At 35.7% G+C, this 16,302-nt stretch overlaps 1 protein-coding gene across 1 annotated transcript in view; it reads right to left on the reverse strand.

Moving 5' to 3' along the window:
* Positions 1-10,451: 10,451 nt before the first annotated feature.
* Positions 10,452-16,302, reverse strand: part of LNPK (lunapark, ER junction formation factor) — a 71,495-nt gene continuing 65,644 nt past the window's right edge. Inside the window, exon 13 of the mRNA XM_077751207.1 lies at positions 10,452-10,715. Coding sequence (XP_077607333.1) covers positions 10,480-10,715 — 236 coding nt within the window. The 3' untranslated portion in view covers positions 10,452-10,479. The remainder of the gene's footprint in view (positions 10,716-16,302) is intronic.

Raw genomic sequence — 16,302 nt, forward strand, 5'->3', positions numbered from 1 at the left:
CATGCCTGTTCTATCGACTCATGGTCCAACTTTGAAAATGACATAAGGGCTACGTATTCTCTCCCTGGAAACGTGCATGCACGTATACAAAATTATGGAGGGAATCTCTGGAGGTCCTTGGACCCTGTTATTCACCTCTGAACCAGAAAATAAAAATGAATTTATAGAGAAATAAGTGTAGGTGGAGACAGAAGAAGGGTAGGACGTTGAAAAAGGGGGTTTCTGTTCTGGGCCACACTTAGCCTAGAAATCCCTGTTCTCTACTTTTCACAGCAGCTCTGTGCACTACATATGATTTTTCTATAGCTACGGAAACTAAGGTTCAGAGAGGTTATGTAACGTCTCCAAGGTCAGACTGCTGGAAAGTGGCAGAATCAAAATGCAAACCTGGTCTCCTGCCTTTTTAAGTCCAGCATCATTTCACTTAGTACTTAACTGAGTCAGCTTACTGCTTTCCCATCTTGGGACTTCTCAGAAGATAACTGATTAGCCCAAACTCATCCACTAGACTGGGAACTCCCTGAGAGCAGGGGCCGCGCCTCACTCATTTTCCTTCTCAGGTGCCTGTCACACAGAAGGCACTCATTAAAGGAGAAATTAATGTATAAATGAACACACTGGGGAAACAATCCCATAGAGAACGGCAGACGCTATACACAGCCGTGTGTTGCTGCAACAGAAAGGTCTCTGTCATCACTAAATACTCCTTTAGATGACCGCTGGGAGCAGACTTTAATATACTTGAAAACACACGTGGTAAAACGCTTTTGTAAAGAAATGGCATTTAATCCTTTTGAAAAATAACCGACTCATAAAGCACAAAATAGCTTTACAACAATCTGCCTAAAATCATCAGGTCAGCAATTAACATCCTCTGGTAGTGAACTACTACATCGTATAAAAACCAAACTCGTGTTGAAAATAAGTGCATAAATTAGGACTATTTCTAAAGATACTTAATTTTACAAAATTCACAATAAAAGCTCCAATGCATTTTTTTGCTTCTGCAATAATTGCTCTAAAGATGAAAACTAAAGCACCATTTCAACGTACTAAAGGTAATTGCAGCATTTACTGCTCATGTCATGTTGATGTATGACTATGTATCAAAGGTCATCCTTCGGTACTCATACATTATCAAATTTGAAAGCACAGTATTTGATTCTGACCAACCTTTAAACTGCCCACAATGTGTGTGAAAAATAGATGGAGTTTTACCTTGGGTGTTGTTGTTTTTTTTTTTAAATGAACCCATGTTTCGGAAGCAGAAGGGTCAAGAAGCCAGTGGCAAGGTTAGATGTCAGCACTATGAATCTCATACTGTCTTATCTTATCAATGAGGTCTAGTACAATGATCACAAGCTAAAATTGCTGTACTAATGAAGACAAAGGTCTAAAAAATTAGATAGCACAGGCCCTCTGACGGAGGGCAGTACCTTGTGGGCGATAATGCAGAAATGAGGACATAAATCACTCTTTAGCGACAATAAAACCTATAATGAACAAATTGAATTGTTTACATGTCTATTGGAGGCACTGTTAAAAACAGAGAAGTGGCGACTGCCATACCTCTTGTTACTCATCTGGAACACAGCAGCCCTGAATTCAGTTTCTTTATTAAGGCAAGTCATCTGCTCCCCACTTCTCTTCCAACTCCAAATACATAGCACGACTGGCCCAACATACAATGTAGTTGTCTTGTTTCCTCCTACCCTAAAGGAATGCTGGACATTCACACTTGTGTCAAACTACTGCTTACAACTTTGCTGGCAGATAAATTGCTCACACCCAAATCTACTAAAACCTGCTGCTCTCCCCGTTGGTAGTTGGGGGTGTGTGTGGAAGGGTAGGGAGAGTTGGGGAGCGACAGGAAAGAGAAAATCCCCACCCTTTAGTAATGATTGTGCTTGTCTTTAAATACATAAAACACTATTTAATTTCATCAAGCCCAACTACACGAGATTGCCTACTGAAAAGATCATACAAACCCACAGAAAGAATCCAGGTCTTTAAAAACTAAAAGAAAAAGAATGTGGTAAAAAGAATTCACAACATCCACCCAAAACATGTTCCAAACATATCAATTTTATTTCAGCCTGTACTCAGTTTATAAAATTCAGCATCCTATTCTAAAAATTCACGTATTATTTCGTTGTGTGAACAGTCATAATCAAGAATACAAGCTCATTCCAAACTTTGATTGCTTTTGGTTCCTAGGAAAAAATATATTTTTAAAAAGCAAGCCACTATAATTTAATAAAATGTGTCAACTCTTGAACAGTAAGCAAAAGCTTTAGAATTCTTGCTATAAACAATAAGGCACAAATAGCCTATTTATTTTTAGAAAAAAAATAAATAACTTAGGCTAACTGTAATTAACAAAATATATCATATGAGTGCAAGGTGTAGTTATACTTGCCATGTGCAGTATACAATACCTTTTTTTCCAATTTTTTTTTAATATTTTTTATTTATTTCTAGGAGAGAGAGAGAGACAGCGTGAGCAGGGGAGGGTCAGAGAGAGAGAGGGAGACACAGACTCCGAAATAGGCTCCAGGCTCTGAGCCGACAGTCAGCACGACTGTTCGAGCCCGACGCGGGGCTCGAACCCAGGAACTGCGAGATCATGACCTAAGCGAAAGTCGGACGCTTAACCGACTAAGCCACCCAGGCACCCCAATACCTTTTAATGTTTTTTTTTGAGGCAAGTACTCAGCTTTAAGGTCTCAATTCCAATGACCTATATAATGAAAGAGGAAATATTCCTAAATTGTATTTTGTGAGTGTGTATATCCAGACTCCACCAGAAACAGTATCAAAAAAGCACCTACTTACTCCAGAAAATTCCTAAATTAACATCAATCATAACATTAAGTGGATCAGAAATGAGATAATAAAAATAAACCGAAAAACAAAACAAATTTCAAAACACATCATTTGAAGTTAAATATGAGATCATAGAGTGGGGAATGTAGAGATCGTCAAGAAGGGGGGTTTGTTAAACCAAATTATTTTATATACGGTTTAGAAACCTTGCCTAAATAATGGATTCATGTGAATTAGGGAACAGCTGCCACACTGTAATCCCTCCCTAGCACACCGGTATCTCCAATTCAGTTCATTCAGTTATTGAGCATCTATGTTGGGCACTCAGAATACAAAGACAAATGAATCCTCCCCACCCTCAGTGTGCTCACAATTTCCATATCCTCAAATCTTGAGCTAGTGCTTCTCACTTTCCAGCCGCAATCACTTTATTTATAGGTATTTCAAATAGAAGGAGCACACCAGCCACTAGGGCAGATCCGGTCAGGCCTATCACTTACTTACATGAATCTTCTCTCTAAACATGTATGTAGCAGACATCATACCAGGTTTTGTGTTGTTTTGTTTGAGGAGAGCAAGGGTGAGAAAACAAAAAATGAGGAACAGAGCCTGTCTTCAGCATTCATAATCAAATGAGGAAGGCAGGCAATAATAAGAGGTCAGGAGACTACAAGTTACATATGATGTATAAGGTACAATGAGAACAAAAAGTAAGTAACTGCTTAGGAAAGCTGAGGAAGAGGTCACTCAGAAGATTACGGATAAAGCTGGGGCTTAAAGAAAAGAGACTTTAACAAGAATAGCATCATGTAAGCTCAGTGCTGAGCATCTCTCAGAAGCACCAAGTACTCATCTGTGGTCAGTGCATAAGGGAGAGTAGTGGGAGAGAAAGCTGGAATAGGGTACCCTTACAAGCCACCTAAGGAGTCAGCCATATACAAATGAACCTTAGAATATTTTTCTTAACTTGTGTTTTAGAAACCTCCTACAGCAATATGGATGGATGAACCAAAACAGAAAAACAAACAAACAAAAAAGACAAAGGAGACTATTGGAATTCACCTAAATTGTAAGGATCAAATTATCTGGCCCTTCCCTACTCAGTAATTCAAATTTGAGATTTACAGAATTGCTCACACTATAAAGTCTGCACAAAGACTTACAGTGGTTATTTCCCACTGTGTGTGAGTGTGTGTGTGTGTGTGTGTGCACGCACCTGGGTTCACATACTACCAACTCAACAGCTAACTTACATGCAAGCCACTAGGAATATACTGACAAGTAAAAACAGATATGGGCCCGCCTTCAAGGAGTTCATAGTCTGGCGTAGGAGATAATGTTATGAAGGAATTTCAAGGGGAGGGTGTGTGAGTACAGAGTCTGACACGTGTTCAGCTGAGAAGATTGCCCTGAAGGAGCAGTACTTGAATCATCACAAAAATAGGAGAAATCCAAAAGAACTTTATCCTTTCAGCCAGCAAGAGAAGACTCACAGAGAGGGAATAGGATAAGGACTTAAGGATCCTATGTTCTGGGGCACCTGGTTGGCTCGGGTCATGATCTCGCCATTCATGGGTTCAAGCCCTGCACTGGGCTGTACACAGACAGTGGTGAGACTGCTTGGGATTCTTTCCCTGACCTCGCTCTCCGCCCCTCCCCGCCCCCACCTTGTACTCTTTCAAAATACACAAACTTTAAAAAAAAGGATTTAAAAAATCCTAGGTTCTGATTCCATTTACAACATCTATAAACTAAGAGGTCTTGGAGAATTAATTTAATTCCTACTTGATAGGATTCCACCTCCTCACATGGTTGTAAGAGATGTATGTGAAAGTATCTAGCACACAGGAAGGGCCTGACCAGGAGCAGGTGTTCAAAAAAGGTCCATTTAATTCCCCACTTCCTTCACCCTTCAAAATCAGACTAAGATAAAAATATTTATTTTCACAAAAATAAATTATTTTCCCTAGTTTTCCTAAATCAAGTGCCAGGGATCTGGTAAAAGTCCTTGGCAGCTGAAAATTTGGCCTGTTCCCATATAATCTTGGAATAAGAACTTTAAAAAACTAATTTATGAAGGAGATTTTCGAGAATACATTTTAATCTTCTCAGAGCTCTTCCAACTTCTACCATTTTTGCTGCCAAAGAAAAAAGGAAGGTATAAATATTTTTTAAAAAACTAGAGAAAAATGCATAAAGCAGACAATCTAGATTGTAAAATACATCAAACAATATAGAACTATATAAGTGGATAGTATTTTCTTCTTCTAAAGTCTACAAGTAGTATAAATTAAGCCACACAGCAGGCCCTCTGGAGGAGAATGAACGGAAAATTAAGTGTAATCTAAGTTTCACACAAAGGCAAACTAAAGGGCACTTGGGGGGACACCTATTACCCAATAAATTCAACAATTTTTAAAAAGACTTTTTAAAATAATATCAAGGTAGAAAATATAGATTCACTTCTGAGGAGGAAAGCGTCCAACTTTGGCTCAGGTCATGATCTCACGGTTTGTGGGTTCGAGCCCCACGTGGGACTCTGTGCTGACAGCTCAGAGCCTGGAGCCTGCTTCGGATTCTGTGTCTCCCTCTCTCTCTGCCCCTCCCCTGCTCACACTGTCTCTCTCTCTCAGAAATAAATTTTTTAAAAAACAGAAAGAAAGAAGGTTGAGACAAATTAAGTTTATGGACCAATAGAATTTAGGAGTTTTTATTCTTTTTAATTTTTATTCTTATGTTTGTATTCTAATAAATGTACTTTGCTCTATTTATAAATTTTTCTAAATTCAGAGTCTGAATACATTTACTTATTAGCTGGGTGGAGTTAATATATTTAGATCTTCAATAAGTTTGAAACAGGAGTGCCTGGATGGCTCAATCAGTTGAGTGCTTGAGTGTCTGACTCTTGATTTTGGCTCAGGTCATGATCTCACAGTCATGAGACTAAGCCCCATGTCAGGCCCCTCCATGCTACCCTTGGAGCCTCCCTGGGATTATCTCTGCCCCTTCCCTGTTCACTCGCAGGCACCCACACACCCTCTCACTCTCTCAAAATAAACAAGCATGAAAAAACACTTTGAAACAAGTCAAATTACAAGCTAAGATTTAGCAGATCATCAATTCACAATTGTATTTATATTTTTAGTAGCTCTTTAGGAGTCCATAAACTGTATCTAAATCTCTTCCACAATTTTTACAGTGAATTGAAGTTATACTATATAATAATGTACCACATTATTTTCTTCTGATTTTCTAAGGCAGCTCTGTTCTCCATAATTGTTTTAAAATAGCTATTCATAATTCCATAAGTCATCCCATTTGACCCTTTGATTTACACACAATCTAACAGGTAATGTTGCAATTATGCAAAGTAATATTAGAAAAAAATAAGAAAATATGTTACATTTTTAAAATAATCTTTAACAGTAATATTGATTGGCAGTGTAAAATTGATGGTTCAATAAAAAGTGTCCTGCATTAAGAGTTAAGATCTGATTTCCAGCTTGGTTCAGATGCTAGCTAGTCCTATGACATTAAGTCATTTAGTTTTTCTGACACTCAGCATATAATACTTAATGAAAATCATTATGTAATTAGAATATCTCTCCCGTTCTCCCTTTCTCTCACACACACACAACACACACACGCACGCGCACGCATGTGCAAAGCTATAACTCTCATGACTCAATCGTGTTCTCCATAATAATATTCTGTATCTAATGCGTAAAATGAGAAAGACCAATTTCAGCAATAGAAGGCATAGGTTAACAACAACTAGCAAAATTTCCAAATGTGGATTCTATTACTATTTCGATGCAATTTGTTAACTATTTATTGAGGGCCCCCATGTCAGTGTGAGTGGGAGGATATCTGAAGCAAGGGAAGAGGAACCTAGGGGATTATAAAACACTTTGCATATGCAACCCAGAGAAAACGTTAGGATAGCTACATTAACAGTGGGGTAAGGCAGGGGGAGGGTCAGGGGGAGCAGAGAACAATGGCGATAGTTGTGGTCTAGAAGCAAAATTACACAAGGCCCTGTACACCCTATCAGTAAGTTTGAACTTCATCTCAAGAACAATGAGGAATCATTGAAGGGTTTAAGCAATTCCTTTTCCAATTCTGAAAACTCGTTAGGCTATAGTGCACAAAATAAACAGCAAGTGGGCAAGACTAGAGACAGAAACCAGTGAAGACATGGTTTTGAGATAACGGAGGCCTGAATTAGAAGGCAGCACAACAGTAATTAAGAGCAAGACATCTGAGGTTGTTTGCCTGCATTCAAATCCCAGATTTTCCACTGCCCAAGTTGCTTACTCTCTCTACAGCTCAGGTCTCTCATCTATAATCCAGAAATAAAAATCCTCACAGAGTTATGCCAAAGAACAAATAAGACAAGACACATACAACACTTAGCATGTTTCCTGGCACAGAGTAAGGCTGCAAATGTGTATTATCATTATTAATGTAATGTTAATGGGATGGAGAAATGAGAAAATAACTAGAAGATGTTTTGAAGACCGAAACAGACAGTGAAGATAAAGGAAAAAGTGTGAAAGGGTTGAATGGACATGATAGTTGAAACACATAATGTCTGAAAGTTTGGAAGGTCTGAAGGAGAAAATAGCAGTTTTTAATATACTGATTGTAAGAGACATTTAGAAAGCAAGTGAATGTATCTCTCTGAAGTGAAGCAAACAGATCAAGCCTGGAGATCTGAGAATCAGAGAGACAAGTGTTAATTAAATCCATGGGGTTGATGAGATCCTCCAGAGGCTGAATATGCAGAGTGAAAAAATGCTGGCACTAAGAAGAAGCTACAGAACACCAGTATTTAATGGATGGGCAGGGAACGAGAAGCCTTCAAAGGATGCTGAGAGAAAGGGGCCAGAGTGTGAGAGCTCAAAAGCCAAAAGAAAAAAAGAAAGTTTCAAAACACGGGGAATGCTCAACAATGTCAATACTGCCAGGCAGTGGACTAAGTTAAGGACTGAAAGTTTTCACAGGATTTAGCAACAAAGGTATTCATTTACATAATAAACATGTATTAAACACTGGTTAGACCTGGAGATACAGCAGTAAATAAGATAAAAAAGAGCCTTGCACACAAACTTCATGTTGTGAAGTAAACTGTAAACAAATAAAATACTAAAATTGTGATAAGGATCGATAGTAGAGATTAAGGGACATGAGAGAGTAACAGGCAGAGGCCAGCTTTAGACCAGGAATTTAAAAGCGTACCTCTCTGAGAAGGGACCATTTAAGCTGAGACCTAATGTAGGATGGGTTTAGCATGGTCACAGAACTGGAAGGGCCCTGAGGCTGCAGCATAATGGTGGAGGAGGCATGGAGAGGTAGAAGCCAGACCACGTTTGTAGATCATGCTGAGGATACAATGAGAAGAGTTTAGAAAATTTCTGTTGAGCATTTCTAAGTAGGGAAGATCACGCTAGCTACTAACGCTCAGTAGTTTGTTTTTCCTCGTCTTAATAGTAGTTTGTTATACTAGTCTTAACAATCGCAACATTTTACCACTCTTTAAAACCATTATTACAATATCAGAATAACCTTTTCTATTTTAAAGGGTACTATACAATCATAGCACGTTACCCATTGCATTAGTTTTACTAATCCCCTTTTAACCTTCTTCCACATTGTTATTCCTCATATTTGCTTGATTCTATCATTAAATTATATTTCTCTGAAATACTCCTCATTTTCAAGCAATGTATATCAGAATTTGAAGGTTTTAAAACATGAAGACTCAACAAGATGTTACTAAAATGTTTATGAGTCCATAATGTACAAAGCCTGATGGGTTCACTACACCCCCCCCCCCAAATAAAAGGATTATATTCAGAGATTACATTCCACAGCTTCAGGTTTCAATTTCCTTAATCTGTGTGTTTATACACATATATAAGATAGAGAAAAGTTGGTACAGAGAACTCTAGCTTGATTCTGAGCAGCTGAACTATATGTTCACATTTCTTTTATTTCCTTATTTGCAAGAGGAAGAATTTATAGCCCTTCCATATTTCACAAGGATATCAATATAAAATGCTACCATTTGCCTAGTTATCTATTAATAGGTATATTATACAAATTATTTTTCATCATCCCTATACATCAAGTAGATATTATACTTCCCAATTTACAGGTGAAAAACCAGTCTCAGAGAGGTTGAGTTACTTGCCCAAGACTGCAGAGCTGAAATTTAAACCCAGTTTTGTAATCAAAAACTCTGGTCCCTATACCATAATGCCTCAGACTATTAACAGACTGGGTTCATTAAAATACCTATCAGCTATAAGATATTAAAATATAAATATGAATTTTTAAATAACAAATATTTTATTAAATTTTTAATAAACTATATACAATTTAGAAATATTTGCTATATATACCATTTTGTATATCTCTTCCTTTGGCATAACTTGATTTCAATTTTTTGAATAATTAGCATGTTGCCTGGCACAGAGGAAGGTAAGATAACCACACTGTAGGAAAGGTACGAGAATTACCATTCTGGGTCAAATTTTCTCCCAGTTAATACATATATTAAATCCAATGAACTACTAGTAACTACCTACCTATTCTCACAATACTTATTTGTCTCTCAAAATAAAAAATTGCAAATGGCTTAAGGTTTTCCTGAATCAGGAAACTCTAATCTCTGATTAGAACCTCTACATCTCCCTATTTCTCTGGTTTTGAAAGGCAATTGGTCTGAACAGAAGCATCAAAATTTGCTCTCAGGAAGAGTCTATAGACTAATTGCATTAGTGAGCTCCTCTTACTAAGATTTTTCAGAAGCCAAGTCATCTACCAAGACACTGACTGAAGAAGTCTAGATATTTAACAAAAAGAAACTGCTGCCAGATCATCTTTATTTTCTTTAACAATACACAAAGAGCACAAAATTCACTTATAATATCACCAATATTTTACAAGTATAAATAATGTTCAGAATTCAAGTACAGTCAAGTGCAGAGATATTTCCTATAGGTTAATATGTAAACATAAGCTAATTATATACATCATGTGCCTTTGGCCCAGCTGCAAAATAAGACACATCAAAAAGAAACACTGCACTTGACTGTTCAATTGCATTCTTACTGAGAATTCGTACCAATGTCTATATAGTTATTTGTAACTTTCATACCACTTAATGCAAATGCCTAAATAGACATTTCTCCTCCTGGCAAATATCTCAAGAATTAAAATTTTATCCATTTTTAATGATGAATTATTAAAAATCTTAATTGGGCCTCATTCCTTAAAACGAACGCTATTAGAACTTACTCATAACCAAAGTTCTTCCTATGTCAAAATGGATATTATTTACAGGTCAGGTCACACATAGAGAAAACAAGAATGCTATGTTTGTTTACTTTTAGAAAACATCTAAAAGCTGATTAAACGGTGTGGATCTTTGTACATTCCAAAGGATCTTACTTTACTGGTATCACTTGCCTTTAATTTAATACCCAGTAGCTATACCTCTGACATGTTAAAAGAGCTAAGCAATCTGAATTCAAATGATATCAAGCACATCCTTGGAGGGGAAGGGGGGAAAGAAAGCAACACCTACAAAGCAGTAACTGACATCAAGACTACAAATGTCCAGTGAAAGGCACGTGGAAGCATTTACTACACTGCCACGAGAGATTCTCCACTGAGTTCAGGATTCGGAATAGAATCCGCTCTGGGAACTGTTGATTTGGCTTCATTCACTGAGGTCTCCTCATTCTCGGTCTCTTGTCTCTCCTCTGGGTCCTCTGTGCCAAATACTTTTTCAATCCCTTGGTTTGTCTGCTCTGTATCTGATATTTTCTCGTCTGTCTGCTCTGTACTGTTATCAAGAATATCTTGTTCTTCTAAAGATTCTGAAAAGATAAAGAGTCAAGACTTTAGGCATATCCAAATGTTAAAACTGCTAAAGAAGATAAACAAAAGATAAGCACACACATACATGGACTAAGAAACAGGAGAATGGTCTAATATTATCCTTAAGGATAATATTAAACCCTTTAAAATATGTACTTGGCTCCCTATAGCATACCATATATGAATTGGTATGAATGAAGGACAAAAGAAAAAATAATTTGGGGAAAACAAACCCATAAATATACTTTTACCCAAAGCCTGATATTTTCCTAAAATTGAGCAACTTTCACAATATTCAGGAACCTTCCTAAAGATGTATTTGAAAGTTAAATGTCCAAATATGGCAAATGAAGTTCCAACAGATTTATGTGCCATAAGAAAACAGTACAGCAAACAAAGCCAATGTATTAAGTCCCAGACCTGAAGGAACTATGTCCCTTGCACACAGGCAACCCTGTAAACAGTGTGTGTGTGTGTGTGTGTGTGTGTGTGTGTAGACTGTGCTATTTCCCACACTGATTTACATCTCTATTATCCAACACATATTCTGGATCTAGCTTTTCCAAAGCATAACAAGTCTCCCTTCAACCCTCTGCAAGACAAGTTCTCAGGATTTAAACCTCTGAGTCAGCATATGCTATAGACTGAATACTAAGAGAAGGAAAGGGTCTTTTGCTCCTTTCTCCATAGTAGAAGCTAAGTGAGGGTCTTGGTTCCTATCTAAAAATTTACTCCCTTTAAATTCTCTTTTGAGTTTCATTAAATTCAAATCCCTAATAGTAATAATAACTTTATTCAATAGAGTCCCTTTAATTCTTTAAAGGGTAGATGGGAATGTCAGAAGCCAAAAGCTTTGGGTTCCTATTTTCCAAGTCAAAAATAAAAATCCTAGCTTTTGTTTTTGTAATAAATAGTAACAAATATCCTTGCTAGGAGAAATATTGTTAAATCACATCAGCTAAACAAATAAGCAGATTTTATTATGCTCATACAAGATCCCTTATGATATACTACGAATGTTATTTATTTAAAAAATCCAGAGGAAAAACCAGTCTACATTAGTAAAAAGATCAAGTTTAGTTCCTTTACAGTACAGGTCAGAGTCTTGCTAAATAAATAAAATCAGTTAATAGTTTTACAAAGAAATGACATGCTGTACGGACACATGGAAATGTGGGGGTCTTACAAATTCATGGTTTACCATTATCAGTTTTAATAAATACAAATTATTTATATCTCACACACTTTATGCCAAGACTTTATAAAAATATTAAAAAGTAATTATTTCTTTAAATAGATCTTGGACTATAGTTTACAGAATTCATTACAACCTCTTTCCCTCTTTCATATATAGAATGATAGGCCAAAATTCCACAATCAGGGACATCCAAATCAATGAGGTTTTACTGTATGAAAATTCACATGATCACAAAAAGTAGTGAGGAATGTTTACAAATCCTATTTGTGTCAAATGTTACAAAAATGCCATTTTATCTTAAAAGGAAGTGAAAATGGCTTTGCTGTACCACTTGGAATCTCACAAAACTCAAGGTAGAGAAGCAGTAGGTCGTTAAAGTTTTGTTATTTCAATGTTCCAGTGCATAAAGGAAAAGCAGAAAGTACATATGAAACTCTCGGAACATGTACAGATCATTTCTGCCACAAGGGAAAGCAAGTTCTTCAGTGGAAAACTTCAGAAGTTGCCAACCATTTGTAATTCTACCCTCTCAGAATTTATCCAGGGTAGAATTGTAAGAGTCATGGTTTTCTACAACTCTCTGGCCATTGAGAGTTCTTACTTGCCAACAACTTTACAATTTATTATATATTAGAAAGCCTTCTGGAAAAAAATAAATAAATAAAGCCATAGAAAATGAAAAGAAAAAGCTCAGAATCCAGGACTCACCAATAAATGTGTTTAAGTGAAAATAGGCCCATGTAATTTGTCACATTCTGTCTGACCAATTGCCTCAGTGCTGAACTTAAACAGGAGAAGTACTCAAGTTGATAGTTTATCATCTTAAAGGTTTGGGATGTAACTATTTTCAGAAGCAGACACATCATTGGTCAAATCTAATTTAATTTTAAAATTCTGGGGTCTTAAAGCAGATAATACAAAAAGAAGTGCTATAATACTTAAATTTTTAAATGTCTATGAAGATGAATTCTAAGAAATACCATGGGCTATCATAATTAGAAAATGACATCATACAAAAAGTGTGCTTGTCAATATTGTATTTCAAAAAATATACAAAAGACTAAAAATTGGTGAAATGATGGGTAGGGCTTGAAAATAAGCATAAAGCTATTAATGACTACTTCTCTTCCCCCAGGTTAATTTGCAGAAAAGTCATTTTAAGAGCAGTAATACCACAGAAAAACTGGCATGTCATGATGCCTATAATGCAGACATCAGTCTAAATGACATAAATATTTGACTTTTAGGTGCCAATGCCATCTTGTGAAAAGTCATCCAAAGTCATCCAAACAAGATTTAAGTGAATTAGGTATACAAGATTAACAGAGAATTGCATATTTAATAACTAAACCACAGAGCTTTATAATAAGATCATTAAGTGTATTCTAAATTTACTTTATTTCTATAGGAGAATATCATTTGCCTATTCTAATAAAAACAGCAAATTTTTTCTGTGAAGTTATAGTTTAAAATAGCTTGGTGGTAAAAAATACATTACAAAAGATGTCACTATCTGGGCATAAAATACTAAAAAAGCAACCAGCCTGTTGTGTTCACACTAATTAAACAGGCCTCTTCTCCCTTGTGCAAAACCAGTTTAAGACTACAATTAAAACAAAGTTGCCTGAATGACCTAATACTATATGTAAGAAAATTTTAAATATCAGCGGTGGCATCCATAATGTTAAGAAAACAATATATCACAATGTGATAAAACAAAAATGACCCATGGAATTTCTTCCTTTCCCCACTCCTATCCCATCTTCTACTCTCACCTCAGTACTCTTGAGAGAGAATCTTTTTCTACCAAATTGTAACAGTTGGTACAATTGGCTTCCTGGCTTGGGCAAAGCCTCAACTCAGCTAGATAACTCAAACTCATAAAACTGAGTATACTGTATAACGAATTCCACTGCCTCATCTATAAACCACACACACGCAAAAATAAATAAGGTGATATTACCTTACTTTTAGGTTTTTATTTTAGCTCTTGAAAGAATAATTTTCTAAGAAAATTAAAGAATAGTCTAGCAAAACAAATTCATATATTTCCTTTAGAAGTATATAATTTCCACAGGGGAAAAAAACCATAATTCTTTGTAGTTTATGCCTTTGAAAACTCTTCATATTTTAGTGAATTCATTTAGATTCTTACTTTTTATTCCTTTTACAATAACAAAAATTTGTCTTGCTAATGCATCAAACTTGTTTTGCTGACACATCAGTACCCACTGTATGTGTAGACTATAAAACTTACCCAAAGGAGAATCTGTTCAAATAAAATGGACAGTTTGTCTTTGAACTCATAGGTTTTAAACAAAGCAGTTTTTACAAGATTTTTCTGCCTTGAGGAAAATGGCCAACTTACATTCAGCAACAAAGACATGGATCTCATCTCATCTCAAAATTTAACCCAACAGTTCAATGAATAAAACTCAATTAAATAAAAACCACCTGGGAGAAAATAACTCATATTGAGCAACAGAATACCATTTAGTAGTAGTACTATTATTTACCATCGGTGAACAAATCCATTAGATGAGTAAGAAGTGTCATTATTCGGGAATAATGTAAAACTATTAGGTGAAAGTGTTTTAGAAAAGAGAATCAGAAGGGCATAAGATCTCTATGTCTAAAATAAAACATCCTATAGGCAATATACACTTTGAGGAAGCTGTACATAATTAAACATCAACAAAGGTACAAGCTTTTTGGATCTGATAAATAAACAGAATTCAAAGTTTACATTATCAAATAGTTCAATTTCCTAGAGCATCTTTACAAACCACACTAAAAATAGAATGTTCTCTAGTTTAACATACCTAACAGTAACAGTATATTGCTTAAAAGAAAAAGCAGAAATCAATTACCAAAATAAATTTCACCTTATATGAATTTTACTATTTTTTATATTATTGATTAAAGGCCATGAGTTTTATTATTAGCAAGTTACTTCCAGTTTGAATAAAAGCTATTTCTTATTAAAATAATTACATAAGATCTAGACAGATACAACTGAGCAATCAGAACAATATTAACATTTTTCAAACATGCTAACCTAAAATCACTATACTGGTACACTAACAATATAGAAATCTCTTGTTCTAATTATTATCATAGTTAACAAAAAAGAATGCTATATATCAAGTATTCTGAAAAGCACACTTCAAAAAAGCAAATCTGGTAAACCACTTTACTGTGGCTTAGCAGAGATTCAAGTATTACTGCACTACTAGTTTAGCCATAAAAGAAACCAAGTAACCTAAAAGTAGTCCATTACTTTGGCATACCACATCTAGTATGCTCCTAGATAAAAAGAAAATCCACAGTCCTAATTTCTTGTGTTTCTTTAATATTCTATTTCCAAAGCATCTGGACACACAGTTCTAGAAAAATATTCTAGGAATCCAAATGAGTGATTAATGGGAGAAATTCCTTCCAGGTCTCCTTCTTTGATGAAAACTTTCCAAGATTTCATGTTGTTTTAAAGGGTAATCCAAAAATTTTTCAAAAGCCTTGTGTCTCATCCTAAATGCAAAATCTTCCAGTAGCAGAATAAAGACAAAACTTAATTTCAAAGTCTTGCATCATAGATTGGGGATGGAAAAAAAGCATCTAATGATTCAAGATTATTCACATAAATGGTTATAGAACATTTGTTGAAAGGGAAATTCAGATGGTAAAAAGTCACCTTTTGGTTCCATCTGTGAATTCAATAATCTAATCTCTGCAGTTTCTGCAATTACTAAGTAGCTATTTTACTACTTTTAAAAAATATAAAAATTAAAGCAGGAAAGGCTTTCTTTTTCTTTTAGACCTCAAGTTTTCACATCAAGAATGTGGAACTCAAAACTATAAGACCTCCATTATACTCATTATACTGGCTGTCGGCGCAGAGAGTAGATGATTGAGACGATATGGTGTTACTTAATAGTTCAATTTAAACATAAGGGTATGCCACCAGCATTCACAACAAATGCAGCTTCATCTTTCATCAGAATACTACCTAGTCGTTTACTAATGGACTGCAGCTTAGAAATGATAACTGTATATCACAGTGTTGAGACAGAGTCTCGGAGAAAAGTTTCAATCTTCTGGAGAGCCAAAAATGTAAAAAATTCTCATAGCCATTTCAATGAATCCAAAGAGAAGTATGAAAAAGTTACTCCTCCAAAGACTATCTTAACCAAATGGAATTGTTGCTTCAGTTTCCAGCACTAGAGTTGTCAGATCCTGCCTCAAGTTTTGTCTTCACCTATAAACATTACCTTATTAGGTTTGAATTTGAGCCAGACTTCGTTCTTGGGATTTCAGATAGAAAATGAGACATCTGGAATTTTGCTCCTCCTAGATTTGATGAGAAGGAAAGGTATAGCTGGGTGTTGTTT

This window comes from Crocuta crocuta, unplaced genomic scaffold (assembly GCF_008692635.1).
Source record: "Crocuta crocuta isolate KB4526 unplaced genomic scaffold, BGI_CrCroc_1.0 scaffold219, whole genome shotgun sequence".
NCBI lineage: Eukaryota > Metazoa > Chordata > Mammalia > Carnivora > Hyaenidae > Crocuta > Crocuta crocuta.